Source organism: Chenopodium album, chromosome 13 (genome assembly GCF_948465745.1).
Source record: "Chenopodium album chromosome 13, dcCheAlbu1.1, whole genome shotgun sequence".
Lineage (NCBI taxonomy): Eukaryota > Viridiplantae > Streptophyta > Magnoliopsida > Caryophyllales > Amaranthaceae > Chenopodium > Chenopodium album.
The window spans coordinates 16,540,266-16,567,630 of NC_137846.1; the positions used below are offsets into that span (position 1 = coordinate 16,540,266).

At 41.1% G+C, this 27,365-nt stretch overlaps 1 protein-coding gene across 1 annotated transcript; it reads right to left on the bottom strand.

Annotated features, from left to right (window-relative positions):
• On the bottom strand, positions 1–27,365 carry LOC145575304 (uncharacterized). The gene is made up of 2 exons (XM_081633189.1): positions 26,727–27,365; positions 1–81 (listed from the first exon to the last, which is right to left on the bottom strand). The coding sequence occupies exons 1-2, from the start codon at positions 27,363–27,365 to the stop codon at positions 1–3; spliced, it is 720 nt and encodes a 239-aa protein (XP_081489315.1).

Genomic DNA, 27,365 nt, shown 5'->3' on the forward strand with positions numbered 1-27,365 from the left:
TCATCGAACAAAGCAATTAGGGGTATATTTGTCAATATTATCAGGAGGACTAATCAATTCTAGTCCCTCCATGATCCACATCTGTAAAAATCAATACACATAATCAGTATTGCTATACAAAATTATATTTTTAATTTCTGCAATTAAGAATATTATTTTCCTACCTGTAATAAAATTGGAGAGCCTCGAAGAGGTGCTTCTGGATTCTTTTTCAATTCATCAAGACTAAGCATAGTCTCTCCAACGATTAATGGCATTGGATTTCTCCCAGATTTAATTTTTTCTAGCACAGATATTATAATTGCTTGACCATCATTATTTTTACCATTAGTAAGAAAATATTGGCTAAGCATGCAAAAGAGGAAAGCTCTTCTCTTATAGACATGAAAAGATTCAGAGCGTGGTCAATCGAAATAAAAACGTGCAAATTCTTTTAAATCAACATTATTACCATGCACTATGTGTTTTAGATCTTTACCCCTAAGGTCAAGAAAACGCTCATAATCTTTGTAATAATACTCACTCACCGAAGGCATTACCACAAGATTTAATGGAGGAAAGCCTATAATGGCACCAAATTCTTCTGGTAAAGGGCAAATTTCATCATAGCCTAATCTAAAACAATGAGTATTAGGATCCCAATATTCTAAGGCGGTATGAAGGAAGTCTATATCAAGATCTACCCCCTTTATGCCATAAATACCCCCCATATGAAAGAAGTCAAGTTCTTTTCTCTCCTTAGCAGTTAAAGAACGACACCACTCACGAGTGAAATCACAAAAACTCTTTTTAATTAAAGCCATGATTAATTTTTTGAGTTAACCTGTTCGAATTATACGTAAATCGACAGATTTGGGGGCTATTTATAAACAATTTTTTGGCAGATTTCAAATTCTGTAAGGATTTGGAAAACCAAGTCTGTCGCCAAGCGACAAAGCCTGTCGCCTGGCGACAAAAGGACACGCGTGGCGACAACGCGTCTCAGCAAGCGACAATTACGCGCTATGCAACCCGCGTTTTTATGACTTCGATTCGACTTTGATTTTGCATATTACGCCCTGTCATTCAATACCCTCATACAAATCCATTCCATATTGCTCTTTTTTCTTTTCGATTAAATTGAGCTTAGGCTTATTTTTAGTCGACACCATTTTATTTTTCATTTAGGGGGAGAGAGTCGGATACCCTCTATTGTTAATAAAAATGACAGAAACTTTTGCGCAAAAATTAAGTCACAGATGCACACACTCACATGCACATAAAATGAAAAATAAAATGCAAAGATAAAACAGGCTTAATACAAAAGGTTTGTATATACAATATGAGTCATATAATACGAAAGACAAAGTCCTATGAAGTCAAAAATAAGTACAGGTACAAACTATGGCGCTGAAGGCCGTAAATGATGAGGTACGCCTATCATATCAAAGAACGCTGTAGTCCGGGGAGTATGCTCCTCACCATCTCCTGACCCGTCAGTCGGTGGAAATCTTAGCTCAGGGCCAGTCTACCCAGGCTCACCCATCGACAACGGCTGAGGCTGCAAGGGCTGCTGCGACGACGAGCCGACCTCGTACGTCCCACCAACCATCGAAGGAGCCGATGTCGCACCTCCTTGGCCCGTCGGCCCAACAAAAACATCTTCAGGTGAAGAAGCCGAGCCCTCGGTCGGAGCAGCCTCAGACCAACCACCTCGGCCGCTATCAGAAGTGCGGCGACGCCTTGAGCCAGATCTACTCGGCTCTCTCCTAGCCTCGGGTCTCGACCGAGTGCGGGGTGAAGGAATAGGTTGTCCCTGCAAAGGTAAATTAAGTCAGACACTAAGGAAAAAATATAATGAAAAAGAAAGATAAGAGAGATACCTCCTCAACGTCGCTCCTCCGACAGGTAGCTCGATCCCGTAACCTCATGAGCTGGCTACGAAAGGCATCTATACACCTCGCCATAGTTGTCACCACCTCGCGAGAAAACTGTCAAAGGAATAATGTCAGTGATAATACAGAACAAATACAAAAGAAAGAAAACAGATAAGCTCACCCGAGTCTGGTGACAAGGAATGAAGCGCTCCACAAAACGCTGATCCTCGGGGGCTGGAGGAATCATCTCCTCGATCGGTCCGAACGTGCCCTGGTAATAGATCGACATCCTCGGAGGGACGAACTCCCTAGGCCCAGCCTGATAAAATAAAATTCAAAAGATTAGAATTCACTTGGGGGCTACCTAAAGAGAAATAAAAGCTAAAGCATACTGCTGCCTCCTCAGACAAAATAGGGGCTGGCGCTAGCAAAGGCAGAAAGTCATCCTCGTAACTCTACCCTGAATGGACATGAGACCGCCAGGGAATGCCAGGAGACGACCGACTTGCACAGTCACGCATCAACGCCTCGTGAAACATATGTTGAGGCGGGCAAGCGGGGACGACGAAAACATCCGAGGAGTGCTGAATAGCTACCCTCTCGCCAAGATACACTGTAGCGTCATACGTCCCCTGAAAGTAACGACGCTCGGCAGTATACCGCATGGCCAGCGCAGGTATAACCAAATCAGCCCATGGTCGGTATACCACGTCAGGCTCCTACAAAACAGCTATGTAAGATCAATGCACTCAAAAAAGTAATATCAAAAAACAAATGTTCATGAGAACCTACCGAGAGGATCAGATCTCGAATGCGTGCAGTCTCGACCTGGCCAGTACGACCTCAAGAGGTCCAACAATGGTGAATCGCTCATTTCATCACCAAATTGAGTGAAACGAGTCTCAAAACACTCCCAAGGCAATGCATAAACATAATTAAGCAAGTTCAAGGCATAAAATTCAGCAAAAGAAGCGAATTAAGCAAAAACATGTTCGAATTTCCGGAAAATTCGTGAACAAAGAACGCATAATTCAGCAAAAACCGAGTCAAGTTTGAATAAAACTTACATGGATCGGGAAAACAGATGGAATAATCTTTGATTTGCAACAAGTTTGAGCGAATTCGGTTGAGAATTGAGCGAGAACGAGAAGATTGAAGTTTTAAGCAAATGCGAAAAACAGAACAGCAGCGACGGAAAATGAAGAAAGGAAGGATATTTTAAAAACCCGACCCTGTCGCCAAACGACAAGTTTGTCGCCGGGCGACAAAGCCTGTCGCCTGGCGACAAGAGGAAATAGTGGCGACAAGAAGTTCTGGCTAGCGCTGAAGCGGCGCCAGAATACTAGGCTCCATAATATGGTTATGTGAACCTCGTGCAGAAATTTCAGGTTTCTTGGTATGCCAGTTAGCCCCTCTAAGCAACTTGACATGATTTAAATGATCGGCTCGATCACGATTAAATCAAATCATCAACCTGATAAAAAGATCGTCTCACTTAGCTTAAAGCGCCTAAACATTGGCCCAAAGGCACCGACATAATGGTCCATAAACAGAAAAGGCACCGACATAATGGTTCATAAACAACAAAGGCACCGACGTAATGGTTCACAAGCAAGCAAAAGTGCCGACGTACTGGCGTAGCGGAAGCAAAGTTCAAGCGAACTTTAAAGGATCAACAGGCATTGGTCTTCGGTGATATTCTTCGGAGTATTGTCGCAAAAAATGAAGATGGCTACAAGCAGAGTTGTCTTAGATCGTGTTCCCTAGGATGAGGAAGATGGTCACAAGCGGCTGAAGATGGCTACAAGCAGAGTTATCTTTGATCGTGTTCCCTAGGATGTGGAAGATGGTCACAAAAAACTGAAGATGGCTACAAGCAGAGTTGTCTTCGATCGTGTTCCCTAGGATGTGGAAGATGATCACCAAAAAACTGAAGATGGCTACAAGAAGAGTTATCTTCGATCGTGTTCCCTAGGATGTGGAAGATGGTCACAAAAAACTGAAGATGGCTACAGGCAGAGTTATCTTCGATCGTGTTCCCTAGGATGTGGAAGATAGTCACAAGCGGAGGAGAATGACTACAAGCAGAGTCATCTTCGATGAAATAGGAGGCAGCTACAAGCAGAGCAGTCTTCGCCAAATGCAACAAATCGGTTACTTCAGAGACATGTGCTCAACGGTGCAAGATACGTGTTTCTTAACTCTTTTATCTGTTTAACTAACGCTGGTTTACAGGTATCGGCGTTACGAGAATGATTTAGGATCGCAGAAAGTTCTGAATCATTCTCCGTCCCTATCGCTACTTTGACTTTCATTTTCGAAACTTACGTTTCTCCAAACTCTGTCAAAGTGGGGGCTTCTGTAGACACCCAAATGTGTCTCCCCAAAACCAAACCCAGTGATGAATACCTTTTGCGTCGAATGATTATCGAACGAGGTGAAAGTGTGAAAAGTCAAGTGTTGCGGTTGGTTTTTATTAAATTCTTTCTTTCTGTTTTCGAAAACAACTCTATTTTATTAAAACAGCCAATCCAGTTTAGTTTGGTCCATGACAAGGGTCCAATAATAGTGTAGTTGGATGGGGTTTGCAAAGAGCTTTCCAACGATAAATAGGGTCCAATGATCTAGGGGAGGGCCCAATGTTAATTATTATTCCTAAAGTTATTAGAATTGATTATAGTCTTCTAGAATTCTCTAGAGGGTTCTCTTTAATCCTAATAGAATTAGAATTAATAATTATATTTTGATAAAGTTTTATTTAGAATAAAATATTATTTTATGGAAAATACGATTTCAGTTTCATACGGACTTTACAAATCGATTTTGATCCATATGTGGACTCCGTGTTGAAAGCGCGTAGAAATCCAGGCTGTCGCCACGTGACAGGCTTTGTCGCCACGCGACAGACCCTGTCGCCTGGCGACAAGGTCGGTTTTGCAGCGACATCGTGGAGTTTTATTCCTTATCAAATTCTACCTATTTCCGGACTGTTTTCTTATAAATAGGGTCCTGAACCTCCGTTTTTATTCATCAACAACCATCTCTCTCCAAAGCTAGAAGCTTTCTCTCTCTATTCTTTTTCTAGACCTTTCCTCTTACAAAATTCCGCATTCACGAGATCTAGAAACACCTAACCAAGTTCGAAGTTGCCTTTGCCCTAGACGTGAAAGGTTATAATTTCTGAGGGTTTGGTCCCAAATCTCTATTTCGATTATTTAGTTTGATTGTTTTGATTTCATATTTTCCTTGAAGTTACTAACGCGTGTATTTTGTTATTAGAAAGAGATACGAGGCATCAAAGTATGTAGTCTTATTGCTCTATTGTTGTAGAAATCATGTTTAAATTTGTTTGATTCCTAGTATCATGTTAGGATGTTATTATTACTTTCTAGTATCATGTTTAGGGAAAAGATTATAATATCAAATATGCTTTATTATGATTCCTGCGATGCTTCCTCTTCTCTTTTCTAATAGCATGTTAGTATCATGTTAGGGCTAAAGCTTTGATTTTTATTGTTTAGTGACATGCTAGGATTTGTTAATAATCTCGTTAGTATCATGCCTAGGATCTTGCTATTAATATTGTGCTTTAACATGATTATGATTGTTATGATTATTTTAATTGATTATAATGATAATTATGATGATTGTTATTATGTTGCTTGATATAAATTATTGTTATTGCTTGATCACGCCTTTTATGCATATTTAAAGGGAATTTGTACTTGTAATCACGCTTAATAAGATAATTAATAATCTTATTTAGGGTTAATTTGATTATAATTCAAGTGATCACCAATAATAGTTTTATTTGTGCATTAAGTTCAACCAACATAGATAAACAGGTTTAGGGTTAACCTATTGTTTGCATGTTAGTCAGAAAGCGCACATGAATACGAGAAGAATGAAGTAGAGGCCTATTTAGGGCAGGTTCAATCTCTTTTAGGTTGGATTTGTACCTTCATCCCCGATCCCTATTTGGTTCAAGACCTTTTGGAGTTGACGGTCTCATGGATCGTTAAGGAGTGTAATCTTCACCTTGTGAACGGTTTACAAGTTCCTAAAACTTGTTGGCGACTCTTTTTCTCTAGCTTCCTTCCCTTTGGACGCCACCATGCTTAAGTGTATGATCACAGTGGGGTTCAAGCTTGGGGTTAATGCTTGAAATATTCCCTACAGTCATGTATCTGTGATGTGTGTGAAAGTGTCACTAAAGTTAGGCTGTAAAGGCTAACGGTGTGGAAAAATATTTTGAGAAGAGTCAAATGATGGTGACTCTTAGGCTGGGTAGGCTAATAATGTAGGGATCAAGCCTCCAAGTCTAGCTCCAAATGGATAGGGATGAGCATTGGAAATCCCTTGATATGATCATGTATGAATGTGAATGAATGTATTTTTATTACGGCCGCACCCCAATGTGAGGTTGCCTACGTATCCGTTAGGAATCAGGCCAGACGTAGCTCTAGCCGAACCTTGGACAAGTCTGTGTAACCTCAAAAAGCTCTTTTGAAGGGTTGTAACGGGGTTAGGCTAAAGGTTGAAGAAGAAGGGATAAAGGATCAAGACCCCAGATAAGCGTTTATTATTTTTCACTTTTGAACTCTTTTGTTTATTATTTTTTGCTCTCTTTTTTTTCTTTTTTCTTTCATTTTATCAAATTCAAATCCTTTCTTATAAGTGTGGGCAATCCCGATTATGCGGTCTATCACTCACTTGGCATTCATGTTTCTCAAGAACGGTACCGAGCACTCGATAAGAGACGCAATCTTAGACGTTTTCTTATCAAAGATATGTTTATATCAAAGACATTGGAACACTTCCCATTTGTACATTTTAAAATTGTTATTTGAACTTTTGAAATTTTTGTGAAAATTACTCAAGCTTTTGTATTTGGAAATTGCATAAGTTGCACACCATCCCATCCCAAGGTTAGGTAGATGTGGGTTGAAAAAAGAAAGGTCAATCGTTAGACAAGGCTCAAAGTGGCTCATCAAGAAAGGATTATATATTTGAAGGGTGAAGATGATATGATATGACTACAAGGGGTGCCTTGAATCATTAGTATACTTATGGTTAATTCGGCGCGGATTTTTTTTTTTAGATGAAATACAAGGACCATATGCAAGGAAAGAAATGCTCACTTTATTAAAATGAAAAGGGTGAAAAAATCAAACTCATGAAATAAATCTTAAAAAATGATGGAGGGTGCCTATGCTAGACTTATTGGGGAAGGGGAAATCAAAAAGAAGAAAAGAAGTCATGAAATCTTGTTGTTGAAGCTCGTCTTGTGTCTTGCGCTTATCATCACTCGATCTTCTTGCCAGCTAGAGGGAATGGAAGCTTGTTTGCATCGATGAGGTCTTGAATGAGATTTTGAAACTTACAACATTGATTTGTAGTATAACCGTTGCTTTAATGGTACTTGCAATAGGAGTCTGGGTTCCATTTGGGTGTTCTCCTTTCAAGAGGAGGATCTTGTATAGGCCCAATTGGAGTGATGAGTCCCTTAGCAAGGAGTCGATAAAAGGCAATATTGTAGCTCATCCCAAATGGGGTGAACTTTATTTCTGGTTCTTTGGCCTTTAAAGCATTTTTATTGATGCGACTTCCATTTTGATAGGAAGAAGCGAAAGAAGGATTGTCGTTCTTCCTGCTCTTGCCATCATTGTTATTGATTTCGACCTTCTTGTTGCTTGGAGGAACACAAAGGCAATTTGAATCAACGAGATCTTGAATGCGATCCTTAAGGGTGAAGCACTTTTCTGTGGTGTGACCATGGCCTCTATGATATCTGCAATAGGAGTTTGGATCCCAGTTGGGAAGCCGTTTCTTAGGTGGTGGGTCTTGACTTGGACCAATGGGATGAATGAGGTTTTGACCGTGAAAATAGTCAAAAGCTTCATTATAAGTCATTCCTATTGGTGTGTATTCTTCAATGGTCCGTTTTGCTTATGGCTTAGGAGCATTGAATTTTTCCTTAAGTTCTTAATGGGAAGAAGAAGAAGGAGGATGCTTGTCCTTTTCATTCTTATGGTCCTGGTCATGATAGTGTTTTTCGATGACTGACATCCGATTTGCTAGGCTTTCCACCATACTCAAGAGCATGGCAATGATATCTTGCAGTTTTCAAACGTCTTCTTTTAGACATGACGAGTTTTCCTTGGTATCATCAAAGAAAATTCCTTCATCCTCCTTAATCATGGTCACTTCATCGATAAAGGTTATATAGACTGCCTCGATCATGGGCTCACCTATAGGTGTGATAAGGAAAGAAGGATCGAAGGATATTTGATCTTCTGCGATGGCTGGAACCTCGAAAGTTTTATTATCATCGATCAGGTCTTGAATAGCTTCTTTGAGTTTCCAACACTCCTCAGTGTCTTGACCCCTTCCCTATTGGTATTTGCAGTGTTTATTAGGATCCCACTTAGGTGGCCTAGCTTTTGGAACTAGGTCTTTGATGGGTCCTATGGGCATGACTAGTCCTTTATGGTGTAGCTTTTCGAAAGCTATCTCGTAACTCATACCAAGTGGAGTGAACATTCTTTTCGACCTTTGGATTCGTTGTTTAAAGGTGTTTGTAGCATGTACTTCATTAATGGGAGTGGAAGAGAAAAGATGGTCGTTCTTCTTTCCTTTGGCATTATCAACTTTCGAAAGGTCATCTTCAATATCAATGCCTACATTGTAAACAGCTTTGAAGGTATTTAAATTGCATTAATATTTCAAGTGCTTTTGGTATTTGTCTTGGAGATTCTTAATGAACATCCTTACGGACTCTTTTCGGTAGGAACATCTACCATCTCAGCGGAAGTTTCCCTCCACCCGTTGAAGAAGGAAGTAAATCCTTCGTTTTCCTTTTGCTTCAACATCTCAAGTTTCTTATGGTCAGTTTCAACTTGAATGTTGCACTTGTATCTATCAATGAAAGCGTTTGTTATAGAATCCCAAGAGGTGATCATCTCTTTGTCTAGGAAGAACCATTGTTGACAAACGGTTTCAAAAGATAGTGAAAACAGTGAATGGAAAACTTTCCTATCAATTCCCTTAATATTCATTATAGTTTCGAAAGCTCTTAAATGGAAAAAGGGTTATTTGTCGGCTTGAACTTAGGGATGTTATTGGCATTGAACTTCTGCGGAAGAAGTTCCTTGTCCACCGAGACCCCTTGTGAGCTAATTCCTTGATACTTATAATCGTTGGAAATATTGCTAAGACTCTTTTCTATGCGCTCAAGCTATCGTTATTTGCTAGGATCGTTAACTTGAAGAACGAGGGCCTTCAACATCTCAGTTAGGTTATTTATTTTTTGCTTCAACTCATCAACTTCTTGTTGGGAAGCCATTAGAACAAACTTTTTCCGGTGTCTGTTGGGTTTGTCGAAGAGTAGTACTTGAACGAAGGTGTTGTCTTTGATTAAGCGCCCTTCTCTCCTTGACCAAGTGTTGTGGAAAGGGAAGTCATGGATACTTATTGTTAATTGTTTGACTCAAACTTGATTCAACATGCATAGATGGGAAGATCATGGAGTATGAGGGGAATGATATGTATGGATAAAGCATGTAAGATAAAAGTAGAAGAAAGTGTAATGTACGGAAAGTGATGTGAAAGAACGTGGAAAGCTATAGAAATTTCCGAAACATGATGGACCCCCAGCTCGAATGACGAAAAGGACGACTCATGCATGGACCTAAGACATGCTCATGGTGAAATACATATACAAATCATGTGCTTAAAAAGTGAGGGAAAGTGGCATGTTCAAGACTCGTGTCACGACCATGTGACTAGACATATGTTTAGACTCGAACAAAGACTAAGTTAAGACCTTACGTATATACACTAAACTGGACAGGCTGTAGTATTTCAGTCATAACTTTTGATCTGTGACTCTGATTGGGACGAAAGCAACGCAAAATTAAAGATAAAATTTGGGGCTACAGATCCATAGGTTGTAAGACTCGTAACTCTTCTTAGAACTCTGGATATGACCAAAACAAGTTGACGCTTATACAGTATACAGGAATAAAAATCCGGGTTGACTCAAAGGAACTATGACTCGATTTTAGGCATATTCATTAGCTCAAATTAATTAATTAATTAAGCAAATTCCTTTAGTCATTGGTTAGTTTATTTAAGCATATTTATGATCATAAGTCAAACCAAACGGTTAGTTTAATCACATAATAAGTATGCACAAGTAAGAGATGCACAAGTAGTCAAGTAGTCACAATATGATGCAATGAGTTTGCAACCTAACCATGGCTCTAGTTCTTTAAAGTTCAAGGATAAGGGTAGTCAAAAGAGGGTTTATGGTTATGAGTCCAAATGCATCGCGCGAAAGCCTTACCTTTGGAAGGGTTGGCGCGTATGGATGGGACCTCACAAGTTAAACTTATTTCCATGGTTTAGTGAATTCACAAACTCGGATGTACCCTTCGTTGCAGTGAGCGTTTGATTGGGTAAATGGAGCATGAATTCCCAGAGGGTTGTAGCCATATGTAGAACACATATGAGTTTAGAAAAGAGGGAAAAACTCAATCAGGAAATAAAATCAAGCAAACAGTACTAGAACCGGTCAAACTAAGAAGGCAGATATTTTGCTCGGCATTGGAAGAACTTGGCGCAAGACAACAAGGACCATCGCGAGACAATAGCCCTGTCGCGTCGCGATATTGCTATCACATCGCGACAGAGCCATCGCACTGCGATGGGCACTTTTTTCTCAGCGCTAGTTCCTACATGCCTCAGCAATTCTCTGAGTTCTTAGAATTTTCCAGTTTTCGCAGCGTTTTTTCGATTCTAGTTGTGAAAGATATTTCCCTAATTTCCTACGTGTAAAATGCTTATGTTTTTAACGCATTACGGATGGTCTATCCAATGCGGACCTTTTTATGCTTATGCAAATAATGTCAATCAAAATTACGCACATGAATACTTAGAACTTTTCGAGTCTCATCCACTCATTCTAAATTATTCCCAAAATAAATTTTAGGAAATAAACTAGAAATCCTCCCGAGTAGAGTCGCCAAAAACTGTAGGGAATATTTCAAGCATCCCACAATTGAGCCTCACTGTGATCATACACTTAAGCATGATGGCGTCCAAAGGGAAGGAACCTAGAGCAAAAGAGTCGCCAACAAGTTTTAGGAACTTGTAAACCATTCAAAGGGTGAAGGTTACACCCCTTCACGATCCGTGAGATCGCTAACTCCATAGTGGTCCGGAACCATGACTGTATATTCGGGGATGAAGGTACAAATCAAACCTAAAAGAGATTGAACCTGCCCTAAATAGCCCTCTACTTTATTCTTCTCATATTCATGTGCGCTTTCTGACTAACATACAATCATTAGATTAATCCTAAACCTGTTAAATCTATGTTGGTTAAATATTAATGCACAAAAAAAACTATTATTGACGATCACTTGAATTAAAATCACATTAGCCTAAACAAAATTATTAACTATCTTATTAAGCGTGATTTCAAGTACAAATTCCCTATAAACCTGCAAGAGAGGGCGTGATCAAGCAATAACAATAATATCAAGCAACATAATAATATTGATACAACAATCATCATCATAGCAATCTCAATCTCATCAAAGCGTAATATTAGCAAGATCCTAGGCATGATACTAACAAGATTAATAACAAATCCTAGCATGTCACTAAACAATAAAAATCAAAACTTTAACCTTAACATGATACTAACATGATAGAAGAAAATAGGAAGCAACTTAATCATGATACTAGAAAGCAATAAATACATCCTAACATGATACTAGGAATTAAAATAATCTAAGCATACTTTCTAAAGATATATAACAATAAAACAAGTCACTTTGTTTCCTCGTATCTCTTTCTATCAAAAGAATACACACGTTAGTAACTTCAATGAAAGTATTAAATCAAACAATTAATTTAAATAATTGAAATAGGGATTTGGGATCAAACCCTTAGAAATTATCAACCTCTCACGTTTAGGGCAAAGGCAACTTCAAGCTTGGTTAGGTGCATCTAAATCTCATGAATGCGGTATTGTGTTTAGAAAAGGCTAGGCCTAGAAAGTCAACAGAGAGAAAGAAAGAATAAGATTCTAGCTTAAAGAGAGAGAAAATAGATGATTGTTGATGATTTGAAAACGGGGAATAACGCCCCTATTTATAGAGAAAATTGTTTGAAAAAGATTAGAAAAGAGTTAGAATTCTAATCGGGATAAAATTCTTTTTGACGCGGTAAGATAAAAAGTATCGCGGCGCGATAGGATTATAGCGTCGCGGTAAAAACATTTTTTGCGGATTTTGTTTTTATCATAACTTTTGATCCAGAAGTCCAAATAAGGCATATAATATGTCTTTGGAAAGCTCTTGAAGTCTACTTTCCAACACAATCAGAATCAGAATAAAATATTTTTTAAAATAAAAGATATAGCCTAAATAGTGGAAGGGTATCAGTTTTCGATAGTGTTTTGTATTTCTTTCATATCTTTTTCGTTATTGCTCGCAATTAATATTATAATATATCATTGGAAAGATAATTTCAAGATTTATCAGGCCATATAATATTTAGATAAAAATTATGAGGCACTAAAATAATATCTTAGCATATTTCATTTCGCACAGAACAAGGACTCTCAAAAAGAGGAGTTTTATTCAATTTCAAATTCTTTAATCTTATCTTTTCAAAAAGGATAATTAAGATCTTTTAGAAACTCATAGAAGCTTCTAATTAATCCTAATTAGTTTAGGAATGGGATTAAACCTTTGGACCCTCTACATGATCATTGGGCCGTAGGTAAAATCAGGTTTAAGACCAGTTTAGTATTTTGGCCATAACTTCCTCATTATTCATCGGAATTGGGCTTATAATATATTGTTGGAAAGGTTTTAAAGCCCCATCCTACTATACTATTATTGGACCCATATCATGGACCAAACTAAACTAGACTAGACATTTTTCATAAATAGGGTACGAAAAGAAAGATTTCCGAAATCAGAAAGAAGTATTTTTATTAAAAACAGAGATATTCACGAGACTCTTTCACATTTCACCTCGTTAGATAATCAAAAGACGTGAAAAGTACTCATCATTGGGTTTTGTTTTGGGGAGACACAATCAGGTATCTACAGCTGTAATAAATGATCGTGTCCTAGAAGTAGGGGAAATCTCCCTAGTTATAGGGTCATCGTAAATGTGCCCCTGCCTAACTACGAAAACCAAGGACTGATGGGCTGCGCCGTTTTGTGGCTACTTAGGGAATTGGGACATAAAGGCTGCCTTTTTTATTAAAATAACATGGAAGGACACGTGTCAAAGGGAGATTGGTCCACTTGGAACCTCTCCTAGGTTGACACGTGTCACACTCTAATAGGGCTACGTGGCATGGGTATTTTTTCCTAAAACAATTATTATTATTATTATTATTTATTATTATTATTATTATTATTATTATTATTATTATTATTATTATTATTATTATTACTACTACTACTACTACTATTACTATTATTATTACTATTATTAATATTATTTCTAAAAAAGTGACAATGTCATACAACCTACAAAAACAATTAGTAGGAAGCCAAGATATTATTTGAGCCCCTACTCCTCTAGCTATAGCAAATCCTATTATAGTGACGATATAAGCAGTAGCACGTGCCCCAATGTCTTGAGTCTTCAAAAACTTCAAGACCTGCTTCAGCAATGCAACCCCCTCCTTCTCTAATTCCTCAAGAGAAGAGAAAGAGAAAGGAAGGAAACTGTACCCAATCACCTGACAACTAACTTCATACTTGACCCGCTTACAATGAGTCGCATCAGTCACAACCCGCTTAGGTACGAAGTCAGAAAACCCAGTTTGATTCAATAGAGAAGACTCGGTCAAGTCAACACACACCTCGCGACCTCGTCCCTAAGAGTAAATCAACACATCTGCATGTCTGAGGGGCCCGTCGTTCCCCCCAGACAACCCAATGTCAACCTCCTTTGTTGTTGAAATCCCTGACCAAAAGCATACATCAAGAAGGGTATCCCAAAAAACATTATGGTGATGTTTAATACCTACCATAACCCCCGTCTCCTCTAAAAACTTTAAATCACCTCCCCGACCGGACCTTCCAATCGTACCTCCTCTCCTTGACTCCCACACACTTCCTCCTCATCATCATCGTCGACAATCCCTCAACCTTAGTATTATTCACCTTCTTAGACCCCCTTTTCTGAGGTGTAGTACATCCCTGATGTCGCTGACGGCAATTTCCTCAACTTTGGTGTCCTGAGGTTGGAGTAGAAACAGCGTTGTTTGAACAAATTTCCGATGAATGAGCATAGGAACCGGTGATTGAAGATCAACAACATTGGAAATTGGGGGTTGATCGGTTTGATCAATCAAGTGGATTATCCAAGGAATTGATGAGCTTAGGGTTTCTAGAAATCTAATTATAAGGGGAAAGGGGAGGGTGGTTGGGTAGCGCCAGCACCACATAAGAGGTCTGGGCAGCGCCTGGCGCTCGGGGGGAAAGGGGTAGGGCTAGCTGTGGGTGGCAGCGGGCTGGCCATGTGCAGTAGGGGTGAAGGTGGTTTTGGTTTTTGTTTTTTGTTTTTATTTTTTGTTTATTTTTTAATCTTTTTTATATTAAAATTTTAAAAAAAAAAATTACCAACTCAACAGGTCACCGGTCACCTGGGAGTGTTATGACCGGAAGGAGTATAAAGTTCGGATTAATAAAAAATAATCGAAAGTTGGGATTAACTTGGGCGCATGAGGCAAACTTGGGATTAATCATGGTAATTATTCCGAAAAAAATAAATAAAATAGATTTTAGGAGGGGAAATCCCCTTCAAAGAAAATTCTGCTTTAGTATACACTATAACGTCACTATAGAATAATAGATTTTGGAGTAGGGTGTTTCCAGGAAATGAATAAGCATCATTCCTTAAGTGGTACTAGACTTGATTCGATGAACCAGATCAGTCACTTGTGGTTGCAATTGTGGTTTTGTTTTGGGTTGTGGCTGATTACGCTGCTACCTCCACTAGCTCGAGATATATCAGCTAGTTCCCCAAAATAGTTTTCAATATCTTGACAAAAATAAATTACTAACACACAAACTTAAATTGTTTCTTACTGTAGTAGAAGATGAAAAGCAAATTAAAGCTAATTAGCTTATTTAACAGAAGAAATAATATTAGTAGAAATGTAGAGAGAAATTTTTTTTTTTTAAGTAAGATACAGGGGAAATTAGGGATGTCTTTTCGCAAGAATGTAACCTAATTTATCGAAAAATAAAAAATAAGAAAATTTATTATCCATGAGAAGGTCGATATCTTGATGCGTCGGGGTAAAATAGCCTAGAGAAGTAACATAATCTGCTGCTCAATTTTATTCACGATAGATAGGCTGAGAATCAAAAACCGAGAAAGTTAGACTCCAAAATCTTTTTAATGTCATCCATGAGCAGATGCAACTTCTAGGGGTAGCTGAATTTTTTCTGTAAAATATAATTAATCACAAATATTAATAACAGTTAGGTTATCACCTTCAATGAATATATAGGATATGTTATGGTCTCATGCTAAAATAATTCCATTACGAAGAGCAATAGCTTCAACCAAAAATGTTAGACAAGAACCCAAATTATTAATGTGATTAGCTATGTGGTTATCTAGGTGGTCACGAAGGACCACACCAACCGTTGACGAGTTATTTAAAGGCAAAAAAATCAAAGTTAAGTTTGCAAAACCCCGGAGGGGGAAAGGACCAAGATATAAAAGAAGAGGCAGGATAGGAAGCAGTGGAGGGAGCGGAAGGAGAAGTAGAATGGAGATTATCCAGGAGAGAACGGGCTTACAGTTCTTAATAAAAGGAAAAAGCACGACAAAAAATAGTATCAATGGTAGGGGTAAAATTCTTAATAATAAGAGCATTACAACATTTTCAAATGCTTCATAATAGAATGACTATTTGGGGATAGCCCTAGTGTTTTAGGGTTTTTCTAGTCCCTCGGGAGAGTTACGTCACTAAGTTTGGAGTCTTCTGTCTGTACCTGCAAAATAACGGAGACTCCGAGTGGTAGGAGCTCCGCCTCCGACGATCTAGTTAGAACGTGTACAGAGAAGAGTAAAAGGTGCGGAAAGGTAAAAGTGAGATCTTCTCGGATCCCGAGATCAGGTGATTTCTCTGATGTGAGAGAATTTAGGTATCATGTAATAAATTCACGTGTCCCAGAAATGAGGGAAATCTCCCTATTTATAGGGTCGTTGGAAAAGGTGCCCTTTCTTAGGTCATTCTGACCTAAGTTTGGTGGGTTGCGCCGTATTACGGCTTTCTTGGGATTTGAGCCATGAAAGCAGCCTTTTCCCAATTGTTGGGAGGGACACGTGTCATAAAGAGATTGATCCATTTGGACCTTTCTTAGGGTGACACGTGTCACCACTTGATAAAGCCACGTGGCCTGGGTAATTTTGCCTAACACATTTGCCCCTCACATATGTGACATGGCGCGCCATGTGGCATCTGTGACATTTGTCACTCATGCATTGGTGTATCAGTTTTACTGTTCACCCATCTGGGAAAATTACAGGATTGCCTTGGAATTTACCCTCTATAAATATAGCTTTTGCCCTTCATTTTTCGCATATTCACAAAAAGCCACTTGAGAGGATCTGAGAGAGTCTTTGACTTTTCTGAGAGAATTTGTTATCTACCGTTTGCTTTCATTTCGCCTGCTACAACCGGCTCGAATATTCTTCAACAATACTTTCACACAAGGTAGCCTTCTGCTCTTTCTCTCTCTTTAAATTTTTGGTTTCCGCCTGTGTTTGCTTTTCCCTTCTTTACATAAATGGTTTCACAAACACACATGGCATGGCCTAGGATAGCAGCCACCCGGTCACTTAGGATGGCTAAATCTAGGACTAGGGGTACCGCCTACCCCATTCTGCATTCGTCCCCGAATCCGACCATCTCTATGTCTGTGCAGGACACTATGGCCATAGCTAAAAGGACGGCTCAAGCGTCCAGTGACGAAGAGGATGATAGTCTTATTAGAGTGCCCAGGATTGAAGTCTATTACCACCCGCCTGACACCCCAAGTATGCCGAATGACTCTATTTAAACGAGTTAGATAACGGTTCTGATGATGAGGCATCCGGCTCTAAGCAAGGGTTATCCCATACGGATGCCCCCTCAGGCGGCTCTAAAGCTAAAGAGAGGTCGTCTGAGGTAGATGATGATGAGTCTGAGAGAAAGGTTGCCTCTACTGAAAGAGGTCAAGGAGAGGCTATGAGGATTCTAGCTGCAATTAATGTCTCTACTGAAAGAGTACACTCCCTACTTTACCCACATATCCGCTGCAACCTAAAGACTCATGCGGAAGAATTTAGATGACATCTGGGACACCTACGTAATAGGTGTCGGATATGAAATTAATGTCCCCGCCCTCGATGACACAGTCGTCTGGACACTTAACCAGAGCTATGAGGATTCTAGCTTTGGGTGCTATGTGGCCACTATACAGGCGGGCCTCTGGTTCCCCTTGGACCCAGCGGTTGAAAGATCCTTGTTGGATACCATCTGGGGGTATGGCAGCTAGCTCCCAATTCTTAGGTTAACATATTGGGGTATGTAGCCGCCTGCAGAATGCAGGGAGTAGAACCAGGCTTCAAGGCATTTGCCTCCATGCACTATCTGAGCAAGGCTCCAAAATTAGTCGGCCCCGGCTAGTATACTCTGACCTGTAATAAAGGTTATATGATGACTCTTGGAAAAGAGTCTAAAGGGAAAGACTGGAGAAACAAATTCTACATCATTTCTTCTCCAGACACCATCCGGAACAAAAAGTTTAACTCCTTGAACAGAGATCCATATCTCTTGGGCCAGAAAGCAATCCTCCCGCCTGTACCCGAAGAAGGCTGGAATCAAATTTTGACGCCTAGGCTGTTTAAGGTTGACGTCAAAATAGTAAATGGGGGAACTGAGAGAGAGATAGTCCTACCAGCTACATCCCTGGGTTTGAATGGCTTAGGAATCCTGTCTTCATGGCCGCCTGCGGCCTTAGTTTAGAAAAAGGCAAAGGTAGTTGGCCGGATGAGTATTTTGTTAAGCATGCGTTTTTTTTTGTTTTGCTAATCATGCACTCGACCTTTTTGCAGAAGAAGTAATGTCTCATCTATCTCCAAGCAAGAAGCCCAGCAACTCAACCGCCGCCTACCGCCAGATGATCCGGCAGAAGAGCCAGATCTTCAAAAAGGACGAGCTTGCCATGTAAGTTCCCACACATCCATCACTTTGATACAAATCAACTTTATAATTTTTATGCTAAGTCTGTTGTGATTTCACAAGAGAGATCAGTCATTCCGCCAATACTGCCGGCCTTGAGCGAAAGGCCCCCCAAGAGGCCTTCTACCGGGTAGGGGCAGACACCCTCAAACTAGAAGAAGACGACTGCTTAGAAGCAGTCTGCGAGCAAGTCTGATTCTCACCCCTCTATAGGCGGAAAGTCGTCGGCTGCCATTAGACCTAGAAAATGGGTCATTCGGGTGCGATATGGATCGGGTCATTTCGGTTCGGGTCGGGTCAAGTTCGGGTCAAAAAGTTATCAGGTCAAGTTCGGGTCGGGTCGAGTCATTTCGGGTTTTGGGTCAACTAATAATCGGGTCGGTTCGGGTTTCGGGTCGAGTTCGGGTCAGGTCAAGTTTGAGTCGGGTCAATTTTCGAGTCGATTCAGTTCGGGTCGGGTCAATCTTCGGGTCCAATTTTCAGGTCAACTTCGCATCAGGTCAATTTTCAGGTCAATGCATTGGGTTAAATTCAACTCTATATACTACCTCTGTTTGTCAAATCGTTGCAAATAATATGAAACAGAGGTAGTATATATTTATATATTTTTTGACGAGAAACTCAGTATATTTATTAAGGCTACTTTTTTCATGGAATACAGTAATTGTTTGACTTTAGATTATTTTGTAATTTCAATTGGTATTGAACAATATGTTATGTACGCATTATTATTGTACTATTTTTTTCTAGACTTGTGAGAATTGTGACTTTTATTTCGAGCTTTAGTTAATTTTTTTAATCTTATGGACAAACTCCGTAGAATAGTCGTTAAATTTTAATCTTTTTACGATTTTTTAATAACTTATAAAGATAAACGGCCGAATAAATCGAGAAAAGTAATGCTCAAAATATGTAAATTACTTACACTGTTACACATTACAAATTAATAAAAAAAATTAAGTCAGTTTGATTGTGGTTTTTTCTATTTCAGTTTGCTTAGGTCAAGTCTTTAGCTTAAATAGATTCTAGTCATTTAAGGTATAAGATAAATATGGTTCGGGTCACTTTGGGTTTTGAGTCTATTTGGGTCAATTAATTCAAGTTAAAGGTCGGGTCACTTTGGGTATCGGGTCAACTTCGGGTCTCATGTCACTTCGGGTCGGGTCATTTCGGGTCTCGGGTTAACTTCGGGCCAGGTCATCTCGGGTCGGATCATTTTGGGTTGGGTCATTTTGGGTTTCGGGCTAAGGTTGGGTCAATTCCACTTCGGGTCGGGTATGGGTCGGGTCGAGTTGATTCAGTTTTTGGGTCAATTTCGGGTCACTATTTTTGGGTCGATTTTAGGTCATGGGTCGGGTCATTCGGGTCGGGTCATCGGGTCTGGGTCAGAATTTCTAGGTCTAGCTACCATGGCTGCTCTTAAGCAGGCAAAAGAGTCCAAGGCCTCCAAAGAGGATAGGCAAACTACCGTTGTTGGCAGCTCTCCAGGCGGTTTTTCTGTAGGCAGAAGGACAAGCGTGTCCAGGACTAAATTTTTGTGATCCCAGGTGTCAGCGCCTTTTATCCTTTGCCTTACCCTTGCAGAGTTAAGACTCATACCCAGTCGCCTAACCATTCTGAAACCAGCCGGTCTATTAGCCGGATCTATGTCAACCTCTCACCAAATGTTGAATGGCAGATACCCCTTAAACGCTGGATGTACAATAACTGGCCAAGAATATGCTCAAGGCCGTCTCTGCTAAGCAACGAGACTCTATTAGGGGAGTTGGAACTCTTAACTTCAACACCATACTAGCGCTTCTTGTTGACATAACTTGTTCTAAAGTTAGAAAATTCATTCAAGTCTTCGCTAGCCGTCTGCATACTAACAACCTTTCTTTTGCCGGATGCAGGCCATCCTAAGAGTGAAGGGCTTAAAAAGTCATTCAATGATAAACCGAAAGAGGTAAGGACTGCCAATCAAAGGGTCGCTTCCAATCTTAATCAAGTGATGTTTAATGTTAATAAAATTGAGGCACTGACCCAGGATATCCTATACTCGCAGGCGACTGCCAATTTGCAACTCAAATAAGATTTGGAGGCGGCCCTCTTTCCCAAGGATGATTACTCCATCTGGGAGTATCGTTTTGAGCAAGCCACTGAGGCCCTAGATGAGGAGCGGCAGCAAGCGGAGGGTGAAGGATTGGAGGTCCTAGATGAAGATGAGGTTAGCAAGGACAATGAGCACAATGAAGATCATCCGGCCAATGAAGGAGAATGAAGTGTTGTTTTCCACAGCCGAATGGCCTTTCAAATACATTTCGGCCTGCGTGCTGAGTACCTCTTATAACTTTACCGACAATGGAATCGGGTTTATTCAACAATTTCACTACTTTCATCGGTTGTGTAACTGGTTAACAATTTAATTTTGGCTGACCAAGGGGTCAGTTGTTTAATGATGAATCATCCGGCCATTAGGTCGGTTTTATTAGTTGTGTTTTTTTTATATTGCATCTGTTTGATACATGCAGTATACCAGGTGTTTTTGCCCCTGGACGACTGTGTGCTATGGTTTAAGATTGGGTTGATTGACTTGGAAAATTTTGATACCTAAAAGGGTATGACTAATTTCTAAGTCAATCAATCACTATGGTGATTGTCCCAAACCAAGCATGCAGCCGACCATTGAGCAGCCGAAGATGAAAATAAGCGGTCATTGACCTTTTCTAGGTAGCCGGATGGCTATGAAGGGTTAAGTTTAAGCCATAACTCTTATTTTCATACTGGCCATTTTGCCGCAATGGAACACGCGGACCAGAATGTGTGATCTGCTTTCGTCCGCCTGCATTGCCTCATCGCAATAATAGGTGGACTTATAGCGCTGCGTTACTCCAAGGGGAATAGTCGGCCGCTTGCCCCATTTCAAATAGGTTATAAGGGCTTACCAGTCCCAGCTAGGATTTTCAAGCCAGACGGCTATGAGTAGGCCAATTAGGCCAATCAGTCTTGGTCGTCTATATATGTTTAGGAGCAATGTGCCATCCAATTGGGTTGATGCTCTCTGCGACGAAGTCACCCGAATGTAATACAAATGGGTGAACAGCTAACTCCTAGGCGGTTCAAATAGTTTTTAATGAACTATCTTTACCCACCGTCTGGGGTGTTTGTAATCCAATTATATACTAATCCGTCTGTCCCGTTAGAAAGAATTTTTAGAGGTTAATAATTTCAAGTTATAATCTAAGTAAGAACTTTACTTGAATTCCGTCTGTATCTCTAGACACACGGCTTCATTCCATGCCTGGTTGCGTTCTTTTTAGATTACTTATGTTAGATAGCTATGAGTTGACTAATTAGGTCGTTCAATCTTTGTCGTATGTATGTGTTTATAGAGCAATGTACCACCCAAATGGGAGATGCTCTCTGCGACGAATTCACCCAGATGGGCGTCGCCGGACGCCGTACTCATGTTAGAGCAGACGGATTTTTAAATTTTAATATCATCCGGCCATTGGCCTCATTTTTTTGTTTAGCCGCTAATATTCTTAGCTTAGTTTTGTCGTTAAAGTTAAACGCTTGTAGTATACACAGGCGGTATTCCTATTAAGGGACGTCTGTACGTAAAGCAAATAAATACATAACTGAAAATAAAAAGCGACTTTTTCATTGATAGCTTCATATTTACAAAAATTTACAAGTCTTAGAAGTAGTACTTTTTAAGGTTGTCTACATTCCAAGTTCTGGCTAGCCGCCTACCGTCTGGAGTTTCCAGGTGGTAGGTGTCGTCTCTTACTTCTTCATAGATCCGGTGGGGACCTTCCAATTAGGCGTCAATTTGCCTTGTTCATTGGCCTTACCGATTGCCTCCATCTTTCGTAACACAAAGTCATCCACTTTCAAGGGCTGTTTGTGTACTCTCTTGTTGTAAGCTCTAGTCATTCTCAAACGGTAAATCTCATGACGCAAGGCGGCATTGCCCCAACGTTCCGTGAGTGAGTCCAATGCTAGCCGCATGGCCTCCCAATTAGCCACTTCATCGTATAGCATGACTCGTAGAGTTGGGTCATAATGCTCGATGGGCAAGACAGCTTCTGCACCGTATACCATGAGAAATGGGGTTTCACCGGTTGCCCCTTTTTCGATTGTTCGGATGGCCCACATGACATGAATTAATTCCTCTGCCCATAAGCCACCATCCCTTTCTATTTTCTTTTTTATGACGTCTGAGATGAGTTTGTTGAAGGCTTTAACTTAGCCATTTTCTTAAGGTCGGCTGACTGATGCAAAACAATGTGAGATCCCTTGATCTCCCAATCAATTCTTGAGCTGAGGCGTCTCAAACTGAGGGTCATTATAAAAAACCATAGACATAGGTACCCCGACCCCGGTGATGATGTTCTTCCAAATGAAAGATATGAGATCCTTTGTCTTTATGTTTTTTACTGCCTCTGCCTCCGCCTCCACCCACTTGGTGAAGTAATCCACTGCCATGAGGATGTACCGCTTCCCGCCTGGTGCAAGCGTATCTAGACCCAGAATGTGTTGGGTTTTGGAAAGTCCGACTTTTCACAGAAATAAAACCCGACCCCAAGACCCGTTCACAGTTAATATAAATAATAAGCATAATTAACAAGATAAGGAGAAAGACAATATTACCCTTGGCACGTTCTTCGCTCCCTTTATGAGCTCTTACTTCGAAAGCTACGAGTCTAATAAGTGCGACGACCTCCAACGAAAATCCACCCGCAACAATGACCCGTCCGGCCCTTACTCCGAGTTTAGCCGAGCTAGACCAAAAATAAGACTACTCGAGTTTTTATGAACTTAAAGGTTTTCTTACTCTAAGAGATGCCTTATTGAGTTCAACTCAAGTGGGTTTCTTAAATCCAAATACTTAGGTATTTATAGAGAATTCCCATGAACATTCCTCTCTCCTATCAATGTGGGAGAGTAGGTAAAAATCCTTTTTCCATTTTATTTTTAAATAAAAAATCAAAAGAAAAAGCAATGCAATAATTAATCAACAAGTGTCAAGCAAGGAGGGAGAGAGTAGGTGAGGACCACAAGGGGGGAGGACCAAAGCCTTGCTCCCCTAGGCTCCCCAACCCCTTCACTCTCACGCTGCCACGCGGCACCCAGCCTTGGGCACCAAGGCGCGCCTTGCTGGCGACCTGGTGCTTGGCTAGGCCTGCCAACGTGTGCGTGTGCGGGAACAGCCTAGCAACCCGCACCCATTGCGTGCTTGCGGTGCTGGGCCAAGCCAAGCCAATCATTAGCCCAGCACCTTGCATCCATGCGTGCAAGGCCCAGCACGTAATGCGACTGGTCTTCCTACGATGATGCGGGCTGGCTACTAGCTACGCCTAACTGGTGCGCTTGGCTGTGGTAGCCCAGCCTTACACGTCAGGCTAGCTCGGCCATAATAAACATGATGAGCTTGCGGCCAAGCCTTGCCTTGCAGCAATGGCTTTAGCTATCCATGCCAGTCACCTTAGGCATCGATTAGCTAGGCTAATACGATGCTAGGATTTTCTGAGCACTAACTTGTTGAATAATTGATTTCTACCGTCTCATCGTTTTATTAATTCAACTCGACTTACGACGCTCAGTCTTGACGCTCCTACCTCGATATCCGACGTCTATGTTCATAATACTCGAGTGACTCATCAATTCCTTTGGGATTAATTCGTCGTGATAGATCGTTAGGTTGCTTGGGTGTAACCCGAAGGGTTCAGTCAAGATTAAGCTGTAATATTAATTGTACATTAATATTACTGATCGGAAGCGGCCTCCAACTAGGCATTCTGATCACTTGACCTCACTGAATAATTAGCTTTCTAATAATTCTGAACCCTCTATCGAAATAATACACTTATTCGAAGGAAACCATTCCTATCAAAATTTCCATGCCCCATTTAGTAAATGGAACCGGGCTATGGATTGTCCTCAAGTCAGTGGCCGGACGATGAATTAGCTTGCCAAACCTTTGGCACTTTGTCACATTTTTTACCATCTCCATGGCATCTAACTCAAGAGTGGGCTAGAAATATCCTTGCCGTCTGGCCCTGACTGCGAGTGATCTGCCGCCTATATGAGAGGCGATATATCCCGCATGCAATTCTTCGAGCACTTTAATAGAGGCTTTAAGAAACCTGTCTTGAAGAGTTCTCCATTTCTCATCTCGAAGTTTGTAGCACGTTTTTTATGAAAACCATTTCTCATCTCGAAGTTTGTGCCGTCTTGCAAGTATGCCCGGATGCCATACATCCAGGTAGAGCTTCGGTCAAGTACTCCACTGGGATCTTCTTCAACAGTACTTCGTGTTTCCATAACTTCCCAAAAGATAGACCGAGGCGTATCACAGGAGGCGAAAGATGCCAGCTTTGACAGAGCATCCGCATGATTGTTCTCAAACTTGGGCACTTAACTCAGATGAAATTATTCAAGTGTCCCTGCTTTAGTTTTGAACACCTGAAGGTATTTTATCATAGCCGGATGGGTGACCTCATATTCACCATGGTATTGGCTAACGACCAACTGTGAATCAGAGCAAGCGTCAATTTTGGTTGCCCTTGCTGCCTTACACATACGGATGCCGGCTAATAGGGCTTCATACTCTACCTCATTATTTGAGGCCTGGAACTTGAACCGTAGTGCATACTCATACTTTTCCCCCTCAGGGGACTGACAAATAACGCCTACACCACAGCCGTTCATAGTAGAGCTCCCGTCTACGTACACTTTCCAAACCTGATCAGTAATCTCCGGTGCAACCAGCCTTGTCATAATGAAGTCGGAAAACGCTTGACCCTTTACTGCCTTTCTTGGTTCGAAAGTGATTTCAAGACTTTGCATTTTAATAGCCCATTTGAGAATTCTACCGGATGACTCCAAGGTTGTCATTGGTTGCTTGAGAGGTTGATCTATGTAGACTACTACCGGATGTTCCAGGAAGTGAGGTTTCAACTTCTTGACAGCCATGTAAAGAGCAAGGCCAATTTTTTCAACCATGGAGTACCGCAGCTCAGCATTTCTAAGTACATGGCTAATGAAATAGACCGAGGGCATGATCTGAAATGGCTAAGTACATGTAAAGCGTCTCCTTGGGAAGAGGGCTAACAAGCCTTGCAAAGTGTGTAGATGTTATTTCAATTTCTAAAAGGCCGCCTCAGCATCATCCCCCCATTCAAACCTTGTCTTCTTTCAGATCGCTTGGAAGAAATAGAGAAATTTGTCACATGACCAGCTGAGGAATCTCCCCAATGCTGTCAGACAATTGGTATGTTTATGAACTTCTTTAACAGTGCGGGGTGACTTCATGTCAATTATCGCCTGTATCTTCTCTGGGTTTGCCTCTATCCCCCTTTGATCAATTAAAAATCCGAGAAACTTCCCAGACTCAACACCAAATACACACTTCTTGGGATTAAGCATGACCTTGTGCCACCTGAGTGTGGTGATGGTTTCTCGGAGGTCAGCAAGATGATCCGTCTGTTGCTTGGATTTGACTATCATGTCATCAATGTACACCTCTACATTCCTCCAAATTTGCTTAATGAAGACAGTATTAATCATTCGTTGGAAAGTAGCAGGTGCATTCTTCAAGCCAAACGGCATCTCATTATAACAGAATAACCCCTGATCAGTGACGAATATCGTCTTCTCTTGATCTTTTTTCCACAGGGGAATCTGATGAAAGCCTAAGTAGGCATCCATAAAACTCATCAAGGCATGCCCGGCTGTAGAGTCGACCAGGCTATCGATCTTTGGAAGCGGGTAACTGTCCTTGGGACATGCCTTGTTTAAGTCAGTGTAGTCAACACACATGCGCCAATAACCATTCGGCTTCTTTACAAGCACAATGTTTGCAACCCAATCAGAGAAGTTACATGGCCGAATGAACCCAACGCCTAACAGCTTTTTAACCTCAGCAGCTTTCGCTTGACTTCTCTCCTCGCCGTGATTTCTTTTATTTTGCTTGATGAGCTTCTTTTTTGGATCCACGGCGAGTTTGTGGACAACTAGATCCAGGCTAATGCTTGGAACCTCTTCCACTTCAAAGGCAAAGATGTCTTTGAATTCTTTCAGCAAAAGGTGCAAGTCTGCACCCAACTTTGCAAAAGCAATCGTCCCCACCTTAACAGTTCGCTCTGGACGACTATTGTCTAGAGGAATATCAATGTGATCGCTATCCGGCTGGGGACGGAGTTCATCTGACCGTTCCCTGGTCATTGATTACTATTTCTTTTCCTTCTTCACCGCCACCAGCTGATCAGGTTTTCTTTTCTTGTCGGCTGGTGGAGCTGGGTCAAGATCCTTGACATTTTCAAGGTCTATCGGCTCCTTCCCTGTTCGACTACTGTAGCTGTGGCTTTGACGTTTGAGAGGTAACACTCCCTAGCTGTCTTCTGATCCACGTTCAGGGAGCTAACAGAGCCATCATCCCTTTCATACTTGAGCAGCATGAGAGCTGGGATGATAACGGCCATACACTCGTTTAGAGTGGGACGACCTAGAATAAGGTTGTAGGCGGTCAGCTCTTTAACCACCAAAAATCGGACGACCATATGGAGCCCTTTTCCCTTCTTTCCCAGCCAGATGGGTAGGTCTACCCGTCCAACTGGGTGCCCGACTTCTCCCCCAAAACCAACAAGAGGGTGTGAGACGTCACGCATGCTGTCCACCTTGTACCTCAGCTTGGATAGATACTTGTAGCTGATGATGTCAGAGAAGCTACCAATGTCAATTAGGATGCGTTCAACCAGCTGGTTGGCCACTTTGCATTCGATAACCACGGGGTCCTCATGCAGCCGGCGGACTTTGCCCTGGTCCCTTTCAGTGATAACGAACTCCGGGAATGTGCTGGTAGTTTCCTGACCTTCCTCAGCACATTTAACATCTATTTTCCTCAAATGGTCCTTGGTGCTCTGAATGGTAGGGCCCCCTCCGGCAAAACCGCCTGCTATGGTGTAGATCGGATCTTTTTCAATGTTAGAGCTACTAATAGGATGGGTAGTCTTTTTGGACGACTGCCTCAGGTTTGTCTTTAAGGTGACCTTGGACTTGAGGATGTAAGACTTTAACACCCCCTGATCAGCCAGACGATCCAACAGCTGCTTGAGGCTATAGCAATCGTTGGTGTAATGGTCAATGTCCTCATAGAAATGGCAGTATTTATTTTTGTTCCGATTTTTGGCAAAACCCTTCATAGCCGCAGGTTTCTCAATGGTCACCCGGTCCTTTATCTCCAT

Excerpts from the sequence above, each read along its gene's own strand:
- LOC145575304 (XM_081633189.1), bottom strand. The coding sequence starts at position 27,365 with ATGGAGATAAAGGACCGGGTGACCATTGAGAAACCTGCGGCTATGAAG. Across the intron at positions 82-26,726 it reads TCGGGCACCCAGTTGGACGG|ATGTGGATCATGGAGGGACT; the intron begins GTAGACCTACCC and ends TGATTTTTACAG.